This window comes from Brienomyrus brachyistius, chromosome 19, assembly GCF_023856365.1.
Source record: "Brienomyrus brachyistius isolate T26 chromosome 19, BBRACH_0.4, whole genome shotgun sequence".
NCBI lineage: Eukaryota > Metazoa > Chordata > Actinopteri > Osteoglossiformes > Mormyridae > Brienomyrus > Brienomyrus brachyistius.
In genome coordinates, this window is record NC_064551.1 from 19,141,910 (window position 1) to 19,163,421 (window position 21,512).

The 21,512-nt window shown below is 44.5% G+C and overlaps 1 protein-coding gene across 1 annotated transcript in view; it reads right to left on the minus strand.

Annotated features, from left to right (window-relative positions):
• Positions 1-1,457: 1,457 nt before the first annotated feature.
• LOC125715104 (protein-tyrosine kinase 2-beta-like) overlaps positions 1,458-21,512 on the minus strand; it is a 33,980-nt gene continuing 13,925 nt past the window's right edge. Inside the window, 29 exon segments of the mRNA XM_048986344.1 lie at positions 1,458-2,188; positions 2,530-2,610; positions 4,115-4,249; positions 4,542-4,588; positions 5,979-6,003; positions 6,267-6,302; positions 6,950-7,006; positions 7,008-7,037; positions 7,039-7,062; positions 7,064-7,098; positions 7,768-8,005; positions 8,363-8,467; positions 8,554-8,650; positions 9,029-9,233; positions 12,123-12,212; positions 13,936-14,036; positions 15,170-15,285; positions 16,129-16,229; positions 16,585-16,666; positions 17,141-17,238; positions 17,606-17,650; positions 17,762-17,805; positions 18,021-18,060; positions 18,155-18,272; positions 18,667-18,768; positions 19,744-19,818; positions 20,167-20,307; positions 20,416-20,470; positions 20,593-20,655. Of these exon segments, the coding sequence (XP_048842301.1) occupies positions 1,967-2,188; positions 2,530-2,610; positions 4,115-4,249; positions 4,542-4,588; positions 5,979-6,003; positions 6,267-6,302; positions 6,950-7,006; positions 7,008-7,037; positions 7,039-7,062; positions 7,064-7,098; positions 7,768-8,005; positions 8,363-8,467; positions 8,554-8,650; positions 9,029-9,233; positions 12,123-12,212; positions 13,936-14,036; positions 15,170-15,285; positions 16,129-16,229; positions 16,585-16,666; positions 17,141-17,238; positions 17,606-17,650; positions 17,762-17,805; positions 18,021-18,060; positions 18,155-18,272; positions 18,667-18,768; positions 19,744-19,818; positions 20,167-20,307; positions 20,416-20,470; positions 20,593-20,655 (2,608 nt within the window). The 3' untranslated portion in view covers positions 1,458-1,966.

Below are 21,512 nucleotides of genomic sequence, written 5' to 3' on the forward strand. Positions count from 1 at the left end.
CCTGCATCGCAGACCCATCCCGACCCCGTATCGCAGACCCACCCCGACCCTGTATCGCAGACCCACCTCCCCGACCCCGTATCGCAGACCCACCCCGACCCCGTATCGCAGACCCACCCCGACCCTGTATCGCAGACCCACCCTAACCCTGCATCGCAGACCCACCCCGACCCCGTATCGCAGACCCACCCCGACCCCGTATCGCAGACCCACCCTAACCCTGTATCGCAGACCCACCCCGACCCCGTATCGCAGACCCACCCCGACCCCGTATCGCAGACCCACCCCGACCCTGTATCGCAGACCCACATCCGACCCTGTATCGCAGACCCACCCTAACCCTGCATCGCAGACCCACCCTGACCCTGTATCGCAGACCCACGCCGACCCCGTATCGCAGACCCACCCCGACCCTGCGTCACAGACTCCTGTGGGCGTTTCCCAAACCAGGAAGCCAACCACGAATCCTTAGAAGTAACACAATCCAGTTTTCCAGTGAGGACAAACACCTTAAATCAGATGGGGTTCTTCTTTACCTGGCAGTTTGCCAAGACCTAATTCTCTCAATCCAAAAATCACACAGTGGCTGGGATTTACACGCGCATATTATATGTTATTTTTAAAAGCTGCCATGTACTGTATAATAAAAGACTACCAAATGATTTATGAAGCGTATGTAACACACATTTCTATCGTGTAAAATATTTCCTTTCTCAGTCTAACTCATTTTAATGGATAAAATCCTGGGTCATTAAGCATATACCTGACACCGATAAGGACATAACATTGGGGGGGGGGGGGGGGGGGGGTTATCCACCCATGCCTCCATGAACACAGGGGCATCTCTTCACAATGACCTTACCGAGCTGGATACTGATCTTTAAATATAAACATATTGTGCCTTTTGTCTACATAATAATTACGCAATAAGTCAGGCTAAACGCCAGCCAAATAAAGGAAGTTCTGCACCGGTGCTAAAAGGTACCGGGTGACAAAGCACAGGAAGCTGGATATGGGCGGCAGACTCGAGTGTCAGCGATGAATTATCATCAGGTCTCGTCCCTCTAGGTCACTGTTTTCATGGGTCCCATTGACCTCCTGACCGCCCAGTCTTGGGAGACCATTTCCACCACATGCTGGCTACAAGCCTGAGGTCTCAGGAAGTAGGGTGGCCATAAATCTTTTTTGGGACCTAAAATGAGTCCAAACGGCATTTCTAAATGGCCTGAAATGTGCAGGATTTTGCAGTTTCATGCTGACGTTGAGTTTCTTCAGTCAGAATATTTTTGTATGTGAAGATTTGTGCTGCTTTTACACCCTCCCTTACATTCTGCCCCCAAAAACAGTCGCCCTGAGGAAGCAGACGTGCGGGGTGAGTGGGGCCCGACGGAACTGGGGAAACAACAGACTGACTAGAAACAATAATTATTATGACATGACAGTCAAAAGGCGCTATAGACTAATTACACCAGTCTTTTTAATTAATACCATAAACATACAATCAAAATGTACAGATTATAACTGCAGTAAAATATTTTTATTGCAGCCATTAAATATAAAATTAATGAAAAAAATATTCATTCTAAAATAATTCATAATTTTTCATGTCATAATACCCTGCTCAGAATTGGAAGAATTTTTCCAAAGTATGAATCATTTAAGTCTTTGGTTTTGCTCAGATGGCACAATACTGTCAGTTTGTTTAATCTGTTTCATTGTGCACATCCGCTCCATTCGGCTTATTTGCAACTTTGTGCACGTGTGTTTGTGTGTGTTTGTGTGTGAGTGAGAGAACATGCATGTCTGAGCCCTTATTAAAAACAGCGGTACCTTAAAAACCTGTCACAACAACCAGAATGTTAGTTATGAGGGAGATGACTGCTTCCCTTCAGCTCCTGTCCCCAGCAGGAAATGGGATCCAGCAGGTCCCTGTCACTGGACACTTTGGCTCCTTGAACCATGTCCACTATGAGCTCTCCGGCTTAGGTTTGGCCACATTGGCGCGCACGCGGGCCTGGTCCACTGCGTCCAGCAGGTTCTTGGCATCCATGGCCAGCGTGTGAGCAGCGGCCAGCATCTGCTTCTTGCACTCCTCCTTCAGGGAGGTGACGGCGTTCTGCTGGGCCAGACGCATCTTGCTGATCAGCTCCGCCATGTCTTTGCTCAGCAGCTTCTGAGTGCCTTCAATCTGTGGGGAGAGAAGATCACAGCGTCACCATCTCTGTAAAATTACAGGCTGTTTCGTGCCCTAAAAGGACAACCTACTACAAATGTCATCATCCCAAGACCTTCGCTGAGGACATTAACGTTTATCTGCCACTTTAAAAAATGAAGCTTTTCATTAGGAGGAGTGGATCAATAGTCAGCAACACTCCGCAGAGTCCACCAGGGAGCGGACGTCCAAGAACCACACATCCTTGTGCAGAATCGTGGATCCCCCCCCCCCCCCCCCCAGTTCTGAGGGAAGGAGTGACACACGTTAGGGGGCAGAGGTTACGGAAAGCGAGGAGTGGCCTCACAGCAAAGTACCTCAGTCCTGATGGAATCGTGGAGAGTTGGAAGGACTTGGTCCACACTGTTAATGAGACTCCGCAGGGTCAGACCAACAGACTGAAACAGACAGACACAGGCGAAATTACAACTGTCACATCAGAAGAACAACTAATGTCAGAAACAGAGGCAAATACATGGATGGGCTACGATCGATGATAGACTGTAGCTATGTTACATGGAGCATCTGTACTGCATGTCAATGCTGGTGTGTACTTCCTGACTTTGACTCACAGTCCCTAGGGGGATGGTGTCAATCACCCTTGAAGTGACAGACCACCCGCAAGAAGAGATCTATAGGGCTGAAAGGGGAGGAGACAGGAGGTAGAGGAAGATTCCCTACAGCTGTCGCGGGATCCATGAGGTGTGTCTGTGTGTTTTTTATGGGTGTAGGTCTGGGCGGAGCTTCAAAACCCCCCTCTCACACTCCCATTGTAAACATCATAAAAATCAGGTGCACTGCAGCAAGGTTTAACCATTCAAGAGGAACTGAAGAAGATCAGATACCAAAGCACAAGCGACATGTATGGGTGTAAGTGCATAAACACTGTCTATGTGCCAACAGAGAACTGCCCACTTCACTTGGCATGGACCCAGGCTGATAAAGGGACCTGCAACACTGCCAATCCCCCAGTTCAGCCCCAAGAAGAGTCTGTGAGTGTCCATCCATCCATCCATCCATCCATCAACCATTTAACCAGTCACGGTCACACTCAATACACAATTCTTAGTATGAGTAAACCTTTCAAAATTAGTGAAAGAGCCGAGGCTCTCTGACGGCAAAGGCTATTGCTGAGAGAGAAACCTAAATTGGTGCTGATAAATGCGAGAGTTTCACGTCAATACACACCGCTTTAACTTCATAATGATGTGGATTCACAGCTAGACACCGAATACATTTATGCATTTATAACGTTCAACCCAATCATCTTTGGCTTTTTTCCCTACACATGTGCCCTTAGCTACTGTAATCAACGACATTTTAACACATCGTAATTTGCACCTTATTTCCAAAGACACATTTTGGTTTGTGAAGGTCAGGAATTCAATTTCCATAATAACATCAAGAGAGGAATAATTTTATTACTCACCTTCCTTTTATTACAAATACACCTTCTCTCTATATTCCTTTCCTCCTTTTTCTGCTAATCTCCCAGCCATGTCAATTAACTAAGAATGGCTTCTGCTGGCCAGCGATGGATGATGCACTACACTCCTATATTAATATCTGAGTAGCTACTAGCCAGCAACTTAATAACTGAAAGAGTTTAATGCCCTTACTGATTATATGCTTGAGCTGATGCTCTTTGGGCTTATTAATTATTAACGATGCACTTATCTGCTCTGACCCAATGTCATTTTGGACATAAATGTACCACTAGTCTAAATTCTCCAGTGCAGAAGATGAATACACCCCATAATAAGTTTTGTATGCATTTTCAGCAAAGGAGTTTGCAATTCTGACTCTTTGCATTGAATAACTAACTAGAAAATACTGCTATTTGTTAAATAAATCTTTTTTTCACATCGTTGTTGCCGCCATGACCATCCCCGCCCACCTCACCTTGACCACACCAACATACTCAGACGGCTGTAGCATGTTGACGTCGTTCTTCAGCTGCACCACCATCTTCACCAGCTCCATAACGAAGTGGTACACTTGGTCGTCGGAGCGGTCCATCTCCGCAGTGGGGGCCGGCTGCGAGGGGGCGGGCCAGAGAGTGAGCCAGTCAGCCCGCTGACACTGAAACAATCTTAGTGTCGCCAGAACAGTGTTGCTATGGTTACATGAAGGGCTGTAAACAGCATAAACTTCTCCTCCCTCCCCCCTCCTGGACCTCCACACCTGAAATAACCACCATCTGCTAAATAAGGCCATTTAGCAGAGAGAACCTCTCTCTGCCTATTATACTTCAAAGGTTTTAACAGGGCGGTGCTACTGTGTGGCAGCTGCTGGCCAGGACGAGGACCCGGGACAGCGTGATAGTCACCTTCGTGCTCAGTCTTGGGGGCTTCTCTGGGGGGGCGGTGAATTCAGCTGGGGAGGGCAGAAAAAGAGACAATCACCACAGTTCATGATGTCTGTAAATAATAAATGCAATTAAAAAAAGAGAGCTATAACATCCTTGCAGTCACATTCCAACTTCCTATGCAGCACAGGACCAAGGCAAGTGCAGTGAATCATCACTTTGCAGTTATTATCTATGTCAAGATATGTGCTCTTACTGTATGTATCAGAGTATAAGGAATATTAGTCTGGTCTCACCAGCTTCTAAAACTCAAAAAATATAGCCTCAAAAAACAGAAAACACTTAACAGGTTTCACTAAGGTATTATTTATTTAACAAGGGTGGCACAGTGGTGCAGTGGGCAGTGGGCAGCACTGTCACCTCAGCCCTCTAGCACTGGGGGCAAAAACCCTACATGGAGTCTGCACCTTCTCCCAGTGTTGTGTGGATACTCCAGTTTCCTCTGAACTTAGGTTAACTGGTGCCTCCAAATGACCTACAGAGTACGACTGTGGATGTGTGTGTGCCCTGTGATGGACTGCTGTCCCACCTCTAGTGGGCACCTCAGGCTTGTCCCCAATGCTGGCTGGGATAGATGTCACCCCCCCCCCCCACCCCATGTCCTTGAACAGGTACTAAAAGGAAGATGGATGGATGGATGGATGGATGGATGGATGGATGGATGGGTTATCCAGCCACATTGCAGGAGTTATTTGGGAAAAAGTATGTTTTTTGAAGGGTTTTCTTTGTGGATTCGCCCCTCACTCTCCCTTGTCGCCATGCTCTGTGGCAGCCATGTCTTGATGTTCTCTCTGAACACTGAGGGCACTGTAGATTTGAGGTTCTAGTGGACACTCGCCCGTCTTTTTACCGGAATACCCACCGCAGCTCTGCCTTTTGCAGCTGTAAATAACGTCATAAGAACTAAACAAGGCAAAACTAGGAAGCGAGGCAAAGGTCTAAAAGAAACGCAACAGAATGAATGAACAACACTGCTATTGAGAAATCTTGTGTTATAAAAAGTTCAAATGTACGCAAAGCATGATGATCTGTCCATTTCCACAGAGCTTCACTGCACGTTCGCTGAATGAGAATGAAGATTCTCGTTTCACGAAGATTCAGAAAGTCCAGAAATATATTTTCTTTTTCACTTCACCGCACATGAACAAGCACTGGAGAACTAAATATAGAAGTAAACACATTTGCAGAAGTAACTGCAATTAGCTGTATAACATGAAACGGCTTCCTTTGACGTCACACTGGGGCAAACAAACCAAGCCTTATTTGTCAATATGAAATTTTAAGATGACTGTAGACTGGTCTGGATTTAGGACTCGGGACTAATTAACCACAATGAGCCATAATTCAGAAAGAGAGTGGAATGATTCCGGGCCAGAATGGGGACGACTCAGGACTCACCATATCCCGATTCCCGTTCCGGAGTCTAGAAAAAGCAAGTGCAAGATTATTCAAACCGCTCAAAACAGGCCATCTAAGAGGCTGAGTGATGTCTTTTAAACCAAGAGAAACTGACGGGAATAACTATATGTGTGATTTACTTCTGCTCAAAACGAAATATGCTGGACTATATTCAACCGTGATCAAGTATAAAAAGCAAAAGTGACACATTTTTTTGTCAGATGAGTTAACTGAAACAAAGTAATGACCGCAAAACGATTAAAAAAACAAGCCAAAAGAAAACTGTACCACTGGGGAGGGCAGGTCATCTGACACCATGGGGTCCTGTGATTGGACAAGACGATTTGGTGGTGAGATACTGACTGCATGCTCAGGAAAATGTACAAATCAGCACTTACAAAGACACCAAAGGCCGAGCCCATGAGAGCCTGAGGTCAGACGAAATAACAAAGGAGGGAACATTACAAAATGCAGAGCCAGTCTCCACATCCACACAGTCTAAACAAAGCCAGACTGGTGAAGAAATGCCTTCATGATTAGACAACTAACATCCCATAATGATGGGGCTGTGGGTCAGTATAGGCACAGTAAGGCATTATAGATATCAAAGGTGTCTAGAACAGTGTTTAAAAACTATACTTACCAGACAAGGTCCACAAGGAAATTATCAGCAGGAACATCAAATATTTGTATATAAAAATGTTTGGCTATGACATAATTTAGGAAATGACTGCATAATTTATAGTAGAATAACACACAGACACAAAATTATTGCAGTTACCGTATCTCCAACAAAATCAATGCAACGCTTTAATCATGGATTCGAGATACATGGTCCTGTGAATGATGAGGCGGTTAAATGTCACCAGCTGTTCAGCTCAGGTGGCAGAAGCGTCAAGGCTGTGGGTTCCATCCCCTACCGCCACATTTTGCTTCCGAGAACCCGCCAGAAGCCAAGGGCCACAACTCACCAGCAGCTTCTTCTCCTTCTCCAGCCACTTGTTGTCCTCCATCATCTCCTGCTTCTGGCCTCTTCAGGGTCTCCTGCAGGCGCTGCCGCTTCCATCTCCCACATGCGCTGCGCCGTCCTCCATGCTGGTCGGCTCTATGATCAGATCCCCTCTTTACAGAAATGCAGACCCACTGCTTTAATCTCACGCAGCACACGTTTAGTGAATTTCCACGGAAACAGACAGACCAATGTGCTTTGCATACATTTTAACTCTTTAACAAGATTTCTCGATTGCAATTTCATTCATTCGTTCAGTTTTTCTCTTGTTGCACATTTGCCTTACTGTTCCATTCTTTTTGACTTGTTTAGTGTTTAATGACGTTATTTAGAGCTGGAATAAAAGAAGGAGGGAATCTCTGGTAAAAACCTCAATCTGTGGTGACAAAGAAGGACAAAGTGCAAATTCAAAAAGAAAGATCCTCCAGGCCACAGAAAGGGAGAACGAGGTCAGCTAGCGGAGACAAAGTTAGAACAATGATACATGAACTATTAGAGAAACTCGTCCTTTACAGAAGCACCAAACCAGTGAATGAAAGAACAGAACAGAGGATGGAAAATGGCTGAGGAAGGGGCTTGGGGAAGAGAAAAGAGGAGAGCAGAGAGATCGATCTGTTTACTCATAAATCAGCAATAAACTAAAAGCCTGAAGTTTGCCTGAAAGGCCTGAGGATTCTGTCTCGCGTTGCTCTTGCGAGGGAGGAACCTCGATACCGGACCCCCACCACAGGGCCACCCCGGCCTCTCCTCCGGTACCGGCTGAGCGGGTAGCGGTCTTACCCCCACACTGCAGCGGCGAGGGGGCTGACTTAGGCAGCGGCAGCAAGTGGCTGGAGTCGAAGGGCGACTGGTAGTCACAAGGGCTAGCGATGGCAGGAGAGCTGGCACACAGCGACTCGGGCAGCTGGGGAAGCGGAGCGGGTGGGGCAAGCGTGCAGACAGACGGGGCAGACAGACAGACACATGGGAGCGCTGGGCGCGAAGTGGCACACAGCCGACTCTGTGCCACACACAGCTGTGACAATCACACCCTACAAGTAGGCGTGTGTGAGGAATACATAGGCCAGTCTCATCCGCAGAAATCCATCCATTCCCACTGGATCCCTGTGCGATCCAGAATCTAGACTGTGCTCGCAGTCCACACACACATTCCTGATGACAAACTTTACATCTTGTGCACCTTACACCACTAACGGCACGTGGGACAAGTAAATTATGAATTTGGCATACTATATGTAATATAATAAGTATATATATATATATACTTTAAGGTAATAAAATGTAATAAAAATGTAACAACGTGCTTCTAAATTGTCCATAAAAACAAAGCAGTTTGCATAAAGAAATCCACAGCTACACAGCTTGGTTGGTATTACATATGAAGACCTGCAGGTGGCGATATCAGGCACATGAAAGCATACCTGGATTTGCAGGCTACACCAAGCGTGTTTCCAAAGCGGGAGGGCTTCATCCTCGAGGGCTGCAAAGAGAATGATGGGGGTGTGGGGCGGTCAGATAGGAGAGTTATGCAGGAGTGGGTGGGAGTTTAACGACGGGGCAAGCTACCTTGGGAGGAGGGTCATTTACCCTGGGGTCTAAGGTCCTGGAGGGGCGCATCCTCTGCTGCTCCACCTCCTGCTCTTTCTCCATCTTGTGCACATCACTGGGGGGGGGGGGTGGGAGTACTCACATCACAGCATTCTGAACCTACACATTTTCTTTCACATTAGGTCATAAACATGGCTGACCCACACAGCTGCTTGGTTTAATGAGCTACATTCAGCAGCCTGGACAGGCCAAAAAAAAAAAACGTTCTCAGCGTTTCACCAAAAATGTCACCTGACTAAGATGTTGTTAAAAAAAAAAGCAACATGACAACCACAAGGCTTAGATAACAGGAAATTAACCCAAATACCGCTTCCCTGTAACATCCGGCTGCCATGTACAAAGAGCAGCAACACATGGCAACACATGTGGTTCACTGGTACCCAGTGTCACCAGCAAAGTTCAGGCAGTCACTCAGGAAGTTAGCAGGCCGTACCTCAGCTTGCACACTAACTCCTGGAAGGTGGGCCTCTCCTTGGGGTCGTAAGTCCAGCAGCGGGTCATGAGGCTGTAGAGAGTAGGGGGGCACTCCTCGGGTTTCGGCAGGCGGACCCCCTGCTCCAGATGGTTGATCACATCCTTGTTCTCGAGCCAGAAGAAGGGCTGCTGGCCGCGGCTCATGATCTCCCACATGCACACGGCTGCACACGCAAACACACACACACACAGGGCCAGGAGTTACACACGGCCTGAGATTATCTAGTTCTTTAGGTACCACAGAGACACCAGGGCCGCCAAATCTCACCCATCGGGACGTGACACTCACACTTTCAGACCCATGCAAGAAATCTTACGGCAAAACCATTCCATTATAAAACTAAAATTAGCTACATGAAAAGTGTTGGGGTAGGTCGCAAACTCTACGGACTATTTACATGGTAATAAAACTGTAACATACATGTAAATGCGTGTGCAGATTCGTCTTAAATTCAAAATCTCAGGCCAGCCAGCTGAACACACATACACCACCTCTGTCACATTCTCAGACTGTCTGAATACTGAGGACCCTTAACACTTACACGCCTCTCTTATGCACTTATCACTTCTCATCCTACAATTGAGGAGAGAGCATTTCAATGCACACACGGGCAGCTTATGTTTGTGTACGTGACACATCTTGAGACTGATGAAAGTAACTAGCACAGAGGCCCTTAGCTAATTATCAGGGAGCAGCAAACAGATGTAGTCAGACTTAAGGGAGGCTTCTGCCTCTGCTCCATCTCACCAAACGTGGAGGGAACTGCACAAGTCCAGCATCCACCCACTAGGCAGATGTTGTGAAGATGCAATTGTGCAAAATAGGTGTATAGAATGGGAATACACTGCAAGGGAGGCTATTCACATACAATGTACAGCTTTCACTGCATTATCTGATATTATTATTTGTCTATGTTGAACATCACTGCCACGGACTGCCAACAACAACTGGGCAACTGATATGAGCCTCACTGAGCTAATAATACATGTACGTTAATTAATGTACACACACATCTAAACACACAGGGCAACTTAAGCAATGCCTTTCCATACCGCAGCTTTCTTTCCAATACCTCTGTAGGACCGGAGAGATGGATTATACTTTTAAGGAAAATCTCAAATGACTATCTTCTCCATTTTCTTCCTATTGAGGTCAGATCACGGCTTACAAAATGCAAAGTGCAACAAATTTGAACTTTGGCCGCGAGATCACGTCATGCCGTGTGCTACCCTGACTGTCATGCTTCACTTAGCACAGTGGAACACCGGCACCTAAGCCGTAGGAAAAAATGGGTTTCTGCGTGCAGGAGAGCGTTTGCCACGTCTGCCGAGAAAGAGCCTTAACACTGCCCACACTGGAAACTGACAAGATTGCAAGCAACACGCTATCTGCGGTCATCAAGCTGCTACACCAGCTTGTCAGAATAACACACACGCATTATAGGCACCCAGGCACTGGCAGTACAAGAACATGAAGTGAGACAGTTGGTCAGAGCAGCGAAGCCGTGGAAGGCTGCAGGCTCGGACGGACTGTCTGGAAAGACAGGGGCTCTGGGGCTCAGGGGCTCAGGGGCTGTGCCTACACACTTGCTGGTGTCTTCGCGAACATCTTTAATCTGACCCTTGCACAGGCCATTACCCCACCCTGCCTAAAATCAGCCATTAGACAGTCTAAATGATTACAGACCCATCGCTCTTACTCCTATTATCACCAAGTGCCTTGAAAAACTGTTGCTGAGGCATATCAAAGCCAGCCTCCCCCAACACCTTTGATCCCCACCAATTTGCCTACAGGGAGAACAGGTCCACAGACCATCAGGTCATCATCACTCTTCACACGGCACTACAGCACTTAGAACACAGGGGGACCTACGTTCAGATCTCTTCATTGATTACAGCTCTGCTTTCTATATGATCATTCCAGAAATCCAGAATTTGGCACTGAAAGCACTGCAGCTACACAAACAAGATCGAGATGAAGACTAAAGACGAGAACCTGCGGCACTGACAGCACTGCAGCTACGCAAACGAAATCGAGACGAAGACTGAAGACAAGAACGCGCGGCACTGACAGCACTGCAGCTACGCAAACGAAATCGAGACGAAGACTGAAGACAAGAACGCGCGGCACTGACAGCACTGCAGCTACGCAAACGAGATCGAGACGAAGACTGAAGACGAGAACAAGCGGCACTGACAGCACTGCAGCTACGCGAACGAGATCGAGACGAAGACTGAAGACGAGAACGAGCGGCACTGACAGCACTGCAGCTACGCGAACGGGATCGAGACGAAGACTGAAGACGAGGAACGAGCGGCACTGACAGCACTGCAGCTACGCAAACGAGATCGAGACGAAGACTGAAGACGAGAACAAGCGGCACTGACAGCACTGCAGCTACGCAAACGAGATCGAGACGAAGACTGAAGACGAGAATGCGCGGCACTGACAGCACTGCAGCTACGCAAACGACATCGAGACGAAGACTGAATACGAGAACGCGCGGCACTCACAGCACTGCAGCTACGCGAACGGGATCGAGACGAAGACTGAAGACGAGAACGCGCGGCACTCACAGCACTCCTCTACCACTAAATACAACATAAACATGTCAAGGAAGCGAATTGAATTCAGAGGTCATAAAAATATGTGCTCCTCTTCCCAGATCTACCCTAACCTCCTGTCAGAGTATTTTATTATTTCATAAAACAAGCCAGAACTCTCTAATACCTCTGCTGCAGTGTAATGGACTTTACACATCTTTTCCGCTGAGGAACGGTTCAAGACGGCACCCATCAATACACCGTGGGGTGGATGATGAAAATGCTCAGAGGCGAGAGGGAACACAAAGCATATAAATTGAGAGTCAGGAGGAATCAGCAGGGGGTGGGGAATTACGATTTATAAATATTCTGGCCCATAGTTCTGTCAGTATGCAAACGAAACGGCCAAATTGCCATTCAGCCAACTGGGAGATGATCGTTTTCTTTTGGCGGCTCTCCACTTTGAAGGAATTGCACCGTGCAGGTGGAAGGTGTGGGGAGCCACTCACCAAACATCCAAACGTCACTCGCCGAGGTGAAGCGCCGGAAGTTTATGGACTCGGGGGCCATCCACTTGATCGGGAGCCGTGTAACAGAAGCTGAGGGAGGGGAGGGGATGCAGATTAAGTGCTTTTAGATCCTACACATTGGCAGCCCGATGCAAAAGGCACAACCTTAAGGCTCCAGTTTCCAGATTTTATTCCATCAGCTGCTTGGTCAGTATCGGCCTAATACTGGTAATGAGTATCGGATCGATGCCATTTTTACTATTAATAAAATAATCTTTTGCCTTATCTTGCCCAAGCATATGACACATCATTACTTGTTCAATTAAAAGAAAAATTAAACATCACAATGCTACAGTTAAGCCTGGCACCATAAATTACATTATCAACTTATCGCACAATATATGGTCATTTCTTCTGATTGTGTTTACATAAGAATTAATGCTCCTAATATTTTAGTGGTGCTGCTTCTGCCCTCTCATCTACGTCACAAGTGCAGCTCGGGGCTAATTCATACTGCACGTGAAAGTGTGCGTGCCGCAGGGCAGTGCTAGGTCATCCACAGTCCGGAATGTTCATACTTTTAGCGCCAGCGCGCCGGGCCAAGCTGTTTGTGCAAGTCACGTTTATGAAGTGTGGTTTGGTTGTCATAGAAATAAAGAAGAATTTAGCTAAAACTAACCATGCACTAAGTACTTACGGTACGTACAGGGGCGCCGCTAAGGGGGGGGAAAGTTGGGACAATTCTAAGGGCCCACGCCCTTTAGGGGCCCCCAGAGATCTGAATGGGTGTGGTAGGGGGGCCCAACCTCATATTTTGTCATAGGGCCCAAAATTGCTAGCGGCGCCCCTGGGTACGTAATGCAGGGTTATCATTAATGAAAACATTTCCATAATCATAAATAAAATAAGACACGAAAAATAAAACTACAATTAAACAACAACTATAAATATTGGTTCTGAAACCAACAAAATAATAACGAATGTCAAATACATCCCGCTACCAATTTAAAAAAACTATTTAGCTAAATTAATGGTTTGTTAATCTTTGGGCTCCTCAATAAACTTTATCACAGAAACTGCCAATGGCACCATATCATGACATTTGTAGAAACCAGCAAAGTCCTACAACTTTCCATCCATAGAAATAAAATGACTAAAACCCAAAGTAAAACAACAACCAAACAGATTTACATCTTTAAAATAAAAAGTAATGAAACCACGTCTAAAACAAAACTAGATTTCTAACTAAAATAAAAATAATATAAAAAACTAAATGAAAAATCAATATGATAGTATTCCTGAGGCAAAAACATACATACTCTTCCCCTGACCAACAAACCATCGTCCGCGTCACTGAGCAGAGCCTCATACAGTAATTTGTTCCTTCACAGGGTAATACGGGCCAATATACTACCAACCCAGTACATTGCCTGTGAAGGAACAAATGACTCTATACCCCTGTGCCAATGTTTAATAAATAATGATGTTTTGTTAACAGTCTGAGAGTCCATTTTATCTTTTCTGCGGTTTTATTTATGTTTTATTTGTTTAGGGTATTTGCATTTTTTGACATTCCAATTCCATATCTGAATATTCTCAAGAATTAAAAGTTCATTGTTCTTTAATAGAGTGTAGTTGCATTCTTTTGCAAATATCATTATATCAGTGCCATAAGATGACCTGTATCCTGTGGTAGATGTTTGATAGGTTAGGCCAGAAGGGCGGAGAAACGCAGAGGCTCGGCTTCCTTATTTCGCAGCTGTTCATTATCCACAACATTTCCCGCTGAAGCCTTAAAAACCTTGAAGCTCACCTTTGTAATATTCTTCTTCCTCGAGGTACCTGGAGAGCCCAAAGTCTCCCAGTTTCACACAGTCGTGCGCAGCCACCAGCACGTTCCTGACAGCAATATCTCTGAGCGGACAAGGCAAAGGCATCAGCTGTCTGTGGGGACTAAATCAGCACAGCTAGCTACTTAAAAGCAGCTTGAAACACTGTGTCATAATGTGGGCATTATGGATAAGTGCTACCACCCCATTGAGAGATCTGCATTAGAACTGTAATTGCTGTATGCCATATAATGCAAAAATAAAATGCAGTATAATAATGTAAGATTTACATTATAAATAAAGAATGAATAAATAAAGAAATGAATAATAAAGAATGAATAAATAAAGAATGAAGTTCATGTGGAAATGGGAACGTTTTACACACTGTTAAAATGACACATTTTAATGACACAAATTGCAGGCAAATCTCACCAGAAGTGTTGCGATTAAACTAATTCAATAAACAATGTAAAAAATAATTCTAGGAAAACTAACAATTAGTATCACAAACATCAACATGTGTGTGATGGAGACTTGGGCTACTTGTTTAATCTTTGAATCACTGAAGCATTTTTTTCCAGCTGTTACTGGAAACTGCTGTTAATAACAGAAGGACCACAGAGGACAGTGGTGCAGACTGTAAGCCAGGGAGGCAGAACAGCACACAGCAAGTTGGGTTTTCACTCTGTGGCCAGGGACGGCAGTGATTGCTACAGGCTGTGTTTCCTGAAGGCCAGCTGTCGGGGCAAAGTGGTCAATTTGCATTCAAAATTTTCTTTCTATTAAAGCCCATTTAACCCTTCAGCCTTCTTAAACGTTGTTATTTGCATCTGGCAGCATATTCAGGATCAATTTCTACCCCTTAGGATAGTTCATTACTATTATTATTAATAAGTGATAACTTATTACGGCACAATTTATACACACCTAGCATAATATTCCAATGAAAAAGAAAGATGCAACTTTTCATTTTGTCTGTAATAATACTATTTTAACAAAGATTCAAATGTCCCGTTCGCCTTGTCCGATTAAAAAAAATTGAAGCAGTTTCTGGCAAGCAGTTGAAGTTGACATTTGCTCACACACGAATATTGGCAAAATCTCTGCAAAATTGTGCAAATAACCATTTACTAGGCATACTTGTCTGCCATGTTTGTTCACCTGCTGCCCCCATCTGGCGATTTTAAAACACTGGGGAGGGAAAGAGCATCATTTTACCTGTGAACCATGCTGATCCCCTCCAGATAGGCAAGAGCTTTGCCTATCTGCAAGATGTAGAGTGCCAAGGTGACATTGGTCATTGTGTGATGGTTTTCTACCAGGTAGTTTCCCAGCTACAACAGAGGAGAGCGAGAATTAAACACAAGCTTTTTCACTATTAAGTCTGTCCGGTGTCATCAAACCATTTAATGTTCTTTAATTCAGGCTTTTTATCCCTTTAGCCTCGAAGAGCTCAGCAGAACCTATGGTTCTCTCCAAAACTGCATCTATTCCTCATTCTTTTTGTTTGACTGCTTTTGTTTTCTTGTAATTTTAGTACGTAAGATGTCCCCAGAAGGCCACATTAATCCACCACGAGCAATTTAGCAGCTGATGGAAACACACACAGTAAGACGGCAGATGGCGTGCTGGATATCTAAGGTGAAGGTTGCTGCTGATAGTTCCCACAGTGGCCTTGATTCATCCATCCATCTTCCATAATTTTACCCACATTCTAACGCTTCATTATCCATAATTTCCTAGGAAGCACAAGGAATGACGCAGGGGACAACCGGAATGATATGCCAGTCCATCACAGGGCGCACACACACACACACACACACACAGACACACACAGACAGACACACACACAGACACCAGAGTGAAACAGAGAAACCAATACACCTAAACCACACGTTTTTGAACTCTGAGACGAGTAGATGGAGCAATCCCACACAAACGAGGAGACTGAGCAAACTGGGTGGAAATCGAACCCACAGCCTAGGAAATGTGGCGTTACAGGGTCACCCACCAAGTGTCCCACCTTTTAATTTCAGCTTCTCTGATAAAATATCCTGCAGTATGAATGGATAATGGCTGTCTGTACTAACTCATCAGATGGGACACACTCACTCAAGCTCTTACACTTATAACACAGGCAAAGTGTACTTAGCAGGATATACAGCGCAACGACTCACCTCTCCGTACTTGTACAGCTCCATGACTATCCACACAGGATCTTCTTCTATGATGCCGATCAGACTAACGATGTGTGGGTGGTCCAGCTTCTTCATGATCACTGAGGACCAAAGAAGTTTGGGACAAGAGACACAACAGTCTGGCTCCATCCACTCAAAAGGAGACATAAGCAGCCCTATGGCCTCAACCCTAAACCTATATAACTATAGAGCTTTAACACAGTAAGTGTGAGGGACACACATACCCAAATCTACTTCTTCAATAAGCTAATATTGCAAAGGCATTGTTGGTTCCTAGGGGCAGATTTGAGGTTTCTAGGGCCATACCTCCCACCCCCCCCCCCCCCCCCCCCCCCAGCGTAGTGACAGGTTTTGGCCAACAGGGAGTCCCCAGACCTCAGAGGCCCCATGCAAATGCAATGTTGGAGTGGTGGTAAATATCGCCACTGTTCCTACCAGCCTCGCTCATAAACTTTTCTTTGACATCGGGGGAGCAGTCCTTGCAGGTCTTTATCGCCACGGTGATCCTCTCCCCTGTCTGTTTCGGGCACACAGTGAAGATCTCACACAGCAGCTCACAAGGTGATAACCATAAAGGATCCCTCCATCCTCGCTAATCATCTCAGTTTAACATAAATGCAGCTGTAGCCAGGACAACTATGAATAATGCAATAGCCAAAATGTTATAACATCAAAATATAATAAGCTTCTAATAAAGTATTTAAAATCCTCATCCAAGAATGTAATAATGTTTTTACACACAATGAACTCAGGTACGACATTATACGGAATTTATCACTTGCTATTATTAGTTCCTATATTTGTTAATACGTCATGTCTAGCTATTCCAGTTCATGTACTTATTGCACAATGTGGGGGGTCAGATGATACAGCAGGTCATGATGTTTTCCTCGCCCTACAATCTCCTCCAAGGAACCAAAGAAAACCCTGAAGCGGCAGCCGGCAGAAAGGACCCGAGGCCAAAGAGCTGACGGCCAACGCGTATACTTGCCGACTTTTTGTAAAGTCCCTCGTGAACTTCCCCGAAGAAACCTTCGCCTAGGATTCGGCCCAGAACAATGGCATCTCTTGTCAGTCCGTATTTTACCACTAAGATAACAAAAACAAGTATCGGGATTAGTAAGTTATGAAGTGACTGTTACACAGTAAAATAACCATGCGGTTAACTACTGCTCTGAACAGCTATAAATAATTATCTTGATGTTTTGCATCAATATCAATAGCCACTTTAAATGCATAACCAGTCAAATTTTTTAGGTGCTGCAAAGTTAAGCCTATAACTGGCATTTCTCTAAAATGTCTCTTCTGTCCTGTTCTAAAGGGTACCCATTGGAATTTAAAAAGTAAATATCATTAAAAATAAATAATACTGAAAGTGCAAACCAGAAAATAAGCATTAATGATTGTGAGGAATCCTGCAAGCACAACACCTTACGGAGGGCATGCCTCTGCTTACCAGGCTTAGGCTTTTCGTCTGGTATTTCGGCATAAATGTCCGACCCTAAATGGAGAAGCATGACATCATTTTTGTTCAGAGACAAATGGGACAGCATGGTATGTGCAGAGAGGTCGGGGGGGGGGGGGGGTCGAGAGGAGAGGACAGGACACTTACCGAAGCTGGCCCTGAATGAACTGCTGGACTCCTTCCTCTCACTGCTGAAGAAACACAAGAGCGAGTTTATAGCCCATCTGACAACAGTCAGCTGACTCAACAGCTGACAGCAGGGGTCACTGTAGCTTAACGTCATTTATGCATTTATTCAGTTCACAATAATTGTTCCTCCCCTTTCTGCTGCTGTATTTATTGTCTACATACTGCATGTTGTATACAAATCCTTGTGTGTCCCCCCCCCCCCCCCGGTTCAACTTACTTCTTTGGAATTTCAGGGAGAGCAAGTTTTGATTTCCTGTCTAAAAAAATGACAGACATAGACAAATGATTAATTCCAGCTTAATGAGATGATCAGAGTATGTATCATTTTTATCATAAAGCTACTACACTTACCTTTCTTCTGCCTGACAATTAAGGAAATGTCCGAGCCGGTCACCAGGCGGCAGTAGCCGTCTATCAGGTCAGCCATGTTTTCTGCCACAGCCAGTGTGTTTGTGTTGATGGACAGCGGCTGAGGAGACGACCACAAGATGCCATGTTAGTCAAGATACACTAGACCTTACAGAGAGCTAAAGAAAAGAGCTCCCCACTGCAGTTAAACTACAGTTGACAGTTGTAAAGAAACCCATTAATTCACCTTCTAAATGAAGGTGGAACCATCTTACGCTGTCAATTAGCGGTGCTACTAATACACTGAAATAACACAGAAGTGCAACGGAATGTTCCATGAACTGTGAAATGGCTTTACAAAGTACTCGCTGAAACCCGCATTCACACTTCAAAGTGTGTGCATGAATCAATACAGCCAAATATGAAGACTGCTGATTTTAGCCCATCGCTCAGACAGGTTAAGGTCACACTGGTGATGTCATTCACAGGATAGACACCATTAAATAACCTTTTACCTGCTTTACTCCTTCTATATCCAGGTTTAACAGACCTTTGTTGTTCTCCTGCACAGAACATTTCATACTTCTGACCTGTTTGAAGGCGGCTAAGTAGATAGGCTGTGGGGGGGGAATAAAAAAGATATTAATCATGTTATTGTCATGCCTATTCTTTCCTCCCTGCTGATGGCAGTTTTAGCTTTTCCATTGTTTCACTCGTGTAGATGACAATGCCCACAATAACACGTTAGGAAGCATCCCACAAGTCCGCTGCGGTCTGTGTGCACATACAGCTCTGGCAAAAATTAAGTGACCACGGCAACATTTTTTTTTTCACTTATTTCTTATTTTATGGGAATGTGTCTGTGTAAAATATAGATTTTCTTTTTTGTTTTCAAACTGCAGCCTGGCTCTTCCCTGCTTCTCATTGATGAAGGGCTTCTTCCTTGCTCTATGGGTCTTTAATGGCTTCTAGGAGTCCCAGCTGTCTTAGCAGTTTAATGTTTCCCATTCCTTTTGAAGGTCACTTGATGTCTTCCTCTGATTCATGGGGCACCGTTGGAAAATTTGCGGGTCATCTCTGGCATTGGGAAGTTGCTTCTGCCCTTTACCTGCCTGGTTTCTGGTCATTCATAGTATCTTCTGTTTCACCTCTTGTGTACTGCTGCCTTAGAAATGTTGGGCCTGGAAGCAGCCTGCAGCTCAGTGTAACCTTCTGCCAGCAGAACCATGATTAAGCCAGAATATAAGAATGCAGATTCTTAGAAAATATACAGCGGTCTCTTAATTTTTTCCAGAGCTTTATACTTCCAGTTAATTTATTATTAATATCTATTTACTTCTTAATATTCCTTGCTGTGATGCTCTCTTTGTGTACAGTGTTCTGTTTACTGGTCTGCACTGGGTGGGCTGCCTTTACGGATGCTTTGCAGGCCTCACCGAACCCAGTGCTGACAATAACATGCTCCACACAGATCGGTCTGTCCAGGTAAACTACACATACAGTGCTTTTGTTATGGAACCGCGATGGCAAGAATAAAGCTGGAAGACGGAGAGCCCTGGTGAAGTCACATGGGAGAAGGCGGCGGTTCTAACCGCGCTATACTTTTGAGTACGTTGTCGGATGCCCTTGGGTCCGACGACAAGCTCCACTGCCAGACTCCAGCCTTGCTGCCGGGAAAACCGAGAAAATCGCAGCCAAATTAAAGCAAAAATGTCCCCTAAAAATACAGAGGACAGTCTTGATCTACTATTCAAAAATGGAAAGAAAATAGAAATTTAAACAATACGTTAAATAAATATTAATATACACATTTTTGTTAGCCAATGGGTGAACAGGAGATTTGATTTTGATTGGATAGTATTATCACAGACAAAAAGAAAAGCTGTACGTCTCTTTTTCTAAATTGGAATATTATGTTTGTGTGTATAAACATTGGCATGTGCATACTAATTAATGATCAGACAGACGGAGAGATGGAAAGTCAGATCTTCCATTAGGCTCAATGAGATTCTCACCACCAGCTCACAGGAAAACACCTCGTCATCAAAACTGGAAAAGTCTCCAAACGTCTCAAAGAACTTCATCATGCAGTCTTCCTCCTTGAGCGCGGCGTACTGCTGGAACGTCTGCTGGATCATCTTCCTCAGCTGCTTGGGCTGTCAACAGAGCATCAGCAGTTAGGGACCAGCTTGGATATCGGTCACCTTGGTCACATACTCGGGGCGTGTCCATGGCAACAAGGTAGATTTAAGGACAAATGTTACCTTCATGCTATCAATTAGCTCACGTGGAAAAAACAAATCTAAACCAACATCCTTCCTTGAAGAGAGAGAGAAAAAAAACTGTATTATTCACTATAAAAAGTAATCTACAGCTGCATAAGATCTGACCATTAAATAGTGTTCATTCCAATAAAATTCTAATAGATGTTGGTCACTCACTCCAGAAGATCCAAATTTGACTTCTTCTCCAGTCCCTTGGCATTCATATCTTTGTAAAACCGCCTGCAAGATGAAAACACCAACATGAACGGAAATCTGCATTACCAGGGAAACGAATGAAATATCCCCAAGTTAGACTGATTACACAAGTCAGTCACGTAGCGTTTTTATGCAAAAGCAAAAGAACATAAAGGAACATAAAATGACAGCGGAGTGAATATAAATACCTGGGCTGGGCGATATAGCAAAATATTTTATCACAATAATTTTTCAGGACATTCGATAGCGATAATTATCGTGAAATAATTCTTGAAATTCCCTTAGGATTCCCTGTAAACAGACTCTGAATATGAAAAAGGATTAAATGGACTGCAAAATTTTTTTTTTTCACTTTGCAGGGACATTTGGTGTCCATAATGTGGTAAAAACCAGCCAACCAACCAGCCCACACACACACACACACACACACAACACAGACAAGAGACAGACACATATACGTAAGACACACAGTAAACTTCAATGTTTCACTTTCACTTATTCACTCATCTTCACTTGTTGTTTTCAGACAATGAATGAAGGCAAGTGAGTCTCAGTTTGACAAAATTGGTATTTGTACAGTTTTTCTTTTTTTAAATGTTGAACATAAGTCGCACGCAGTCGAACAAACAGGGTAAAACGTTCTGATTTGATGTTTCTTATGTGTCTCTTACTCTTCTGTTAAAAGCCATTTCAATAGAGAAGCTCGCTTTTCAGATGAAAAACACTCTGGCTACTTTAGTCGCATCACTACATCCCAAACTAATAAAATATTTTTGACCTCATAATACATAATTTGGTAAGTTCATTTTCTTGACACAGTATCAATATTGTGAAGTTAATCCTTCTATATCCTTCTTCTGTACCAAGTCTTGAAACTACAG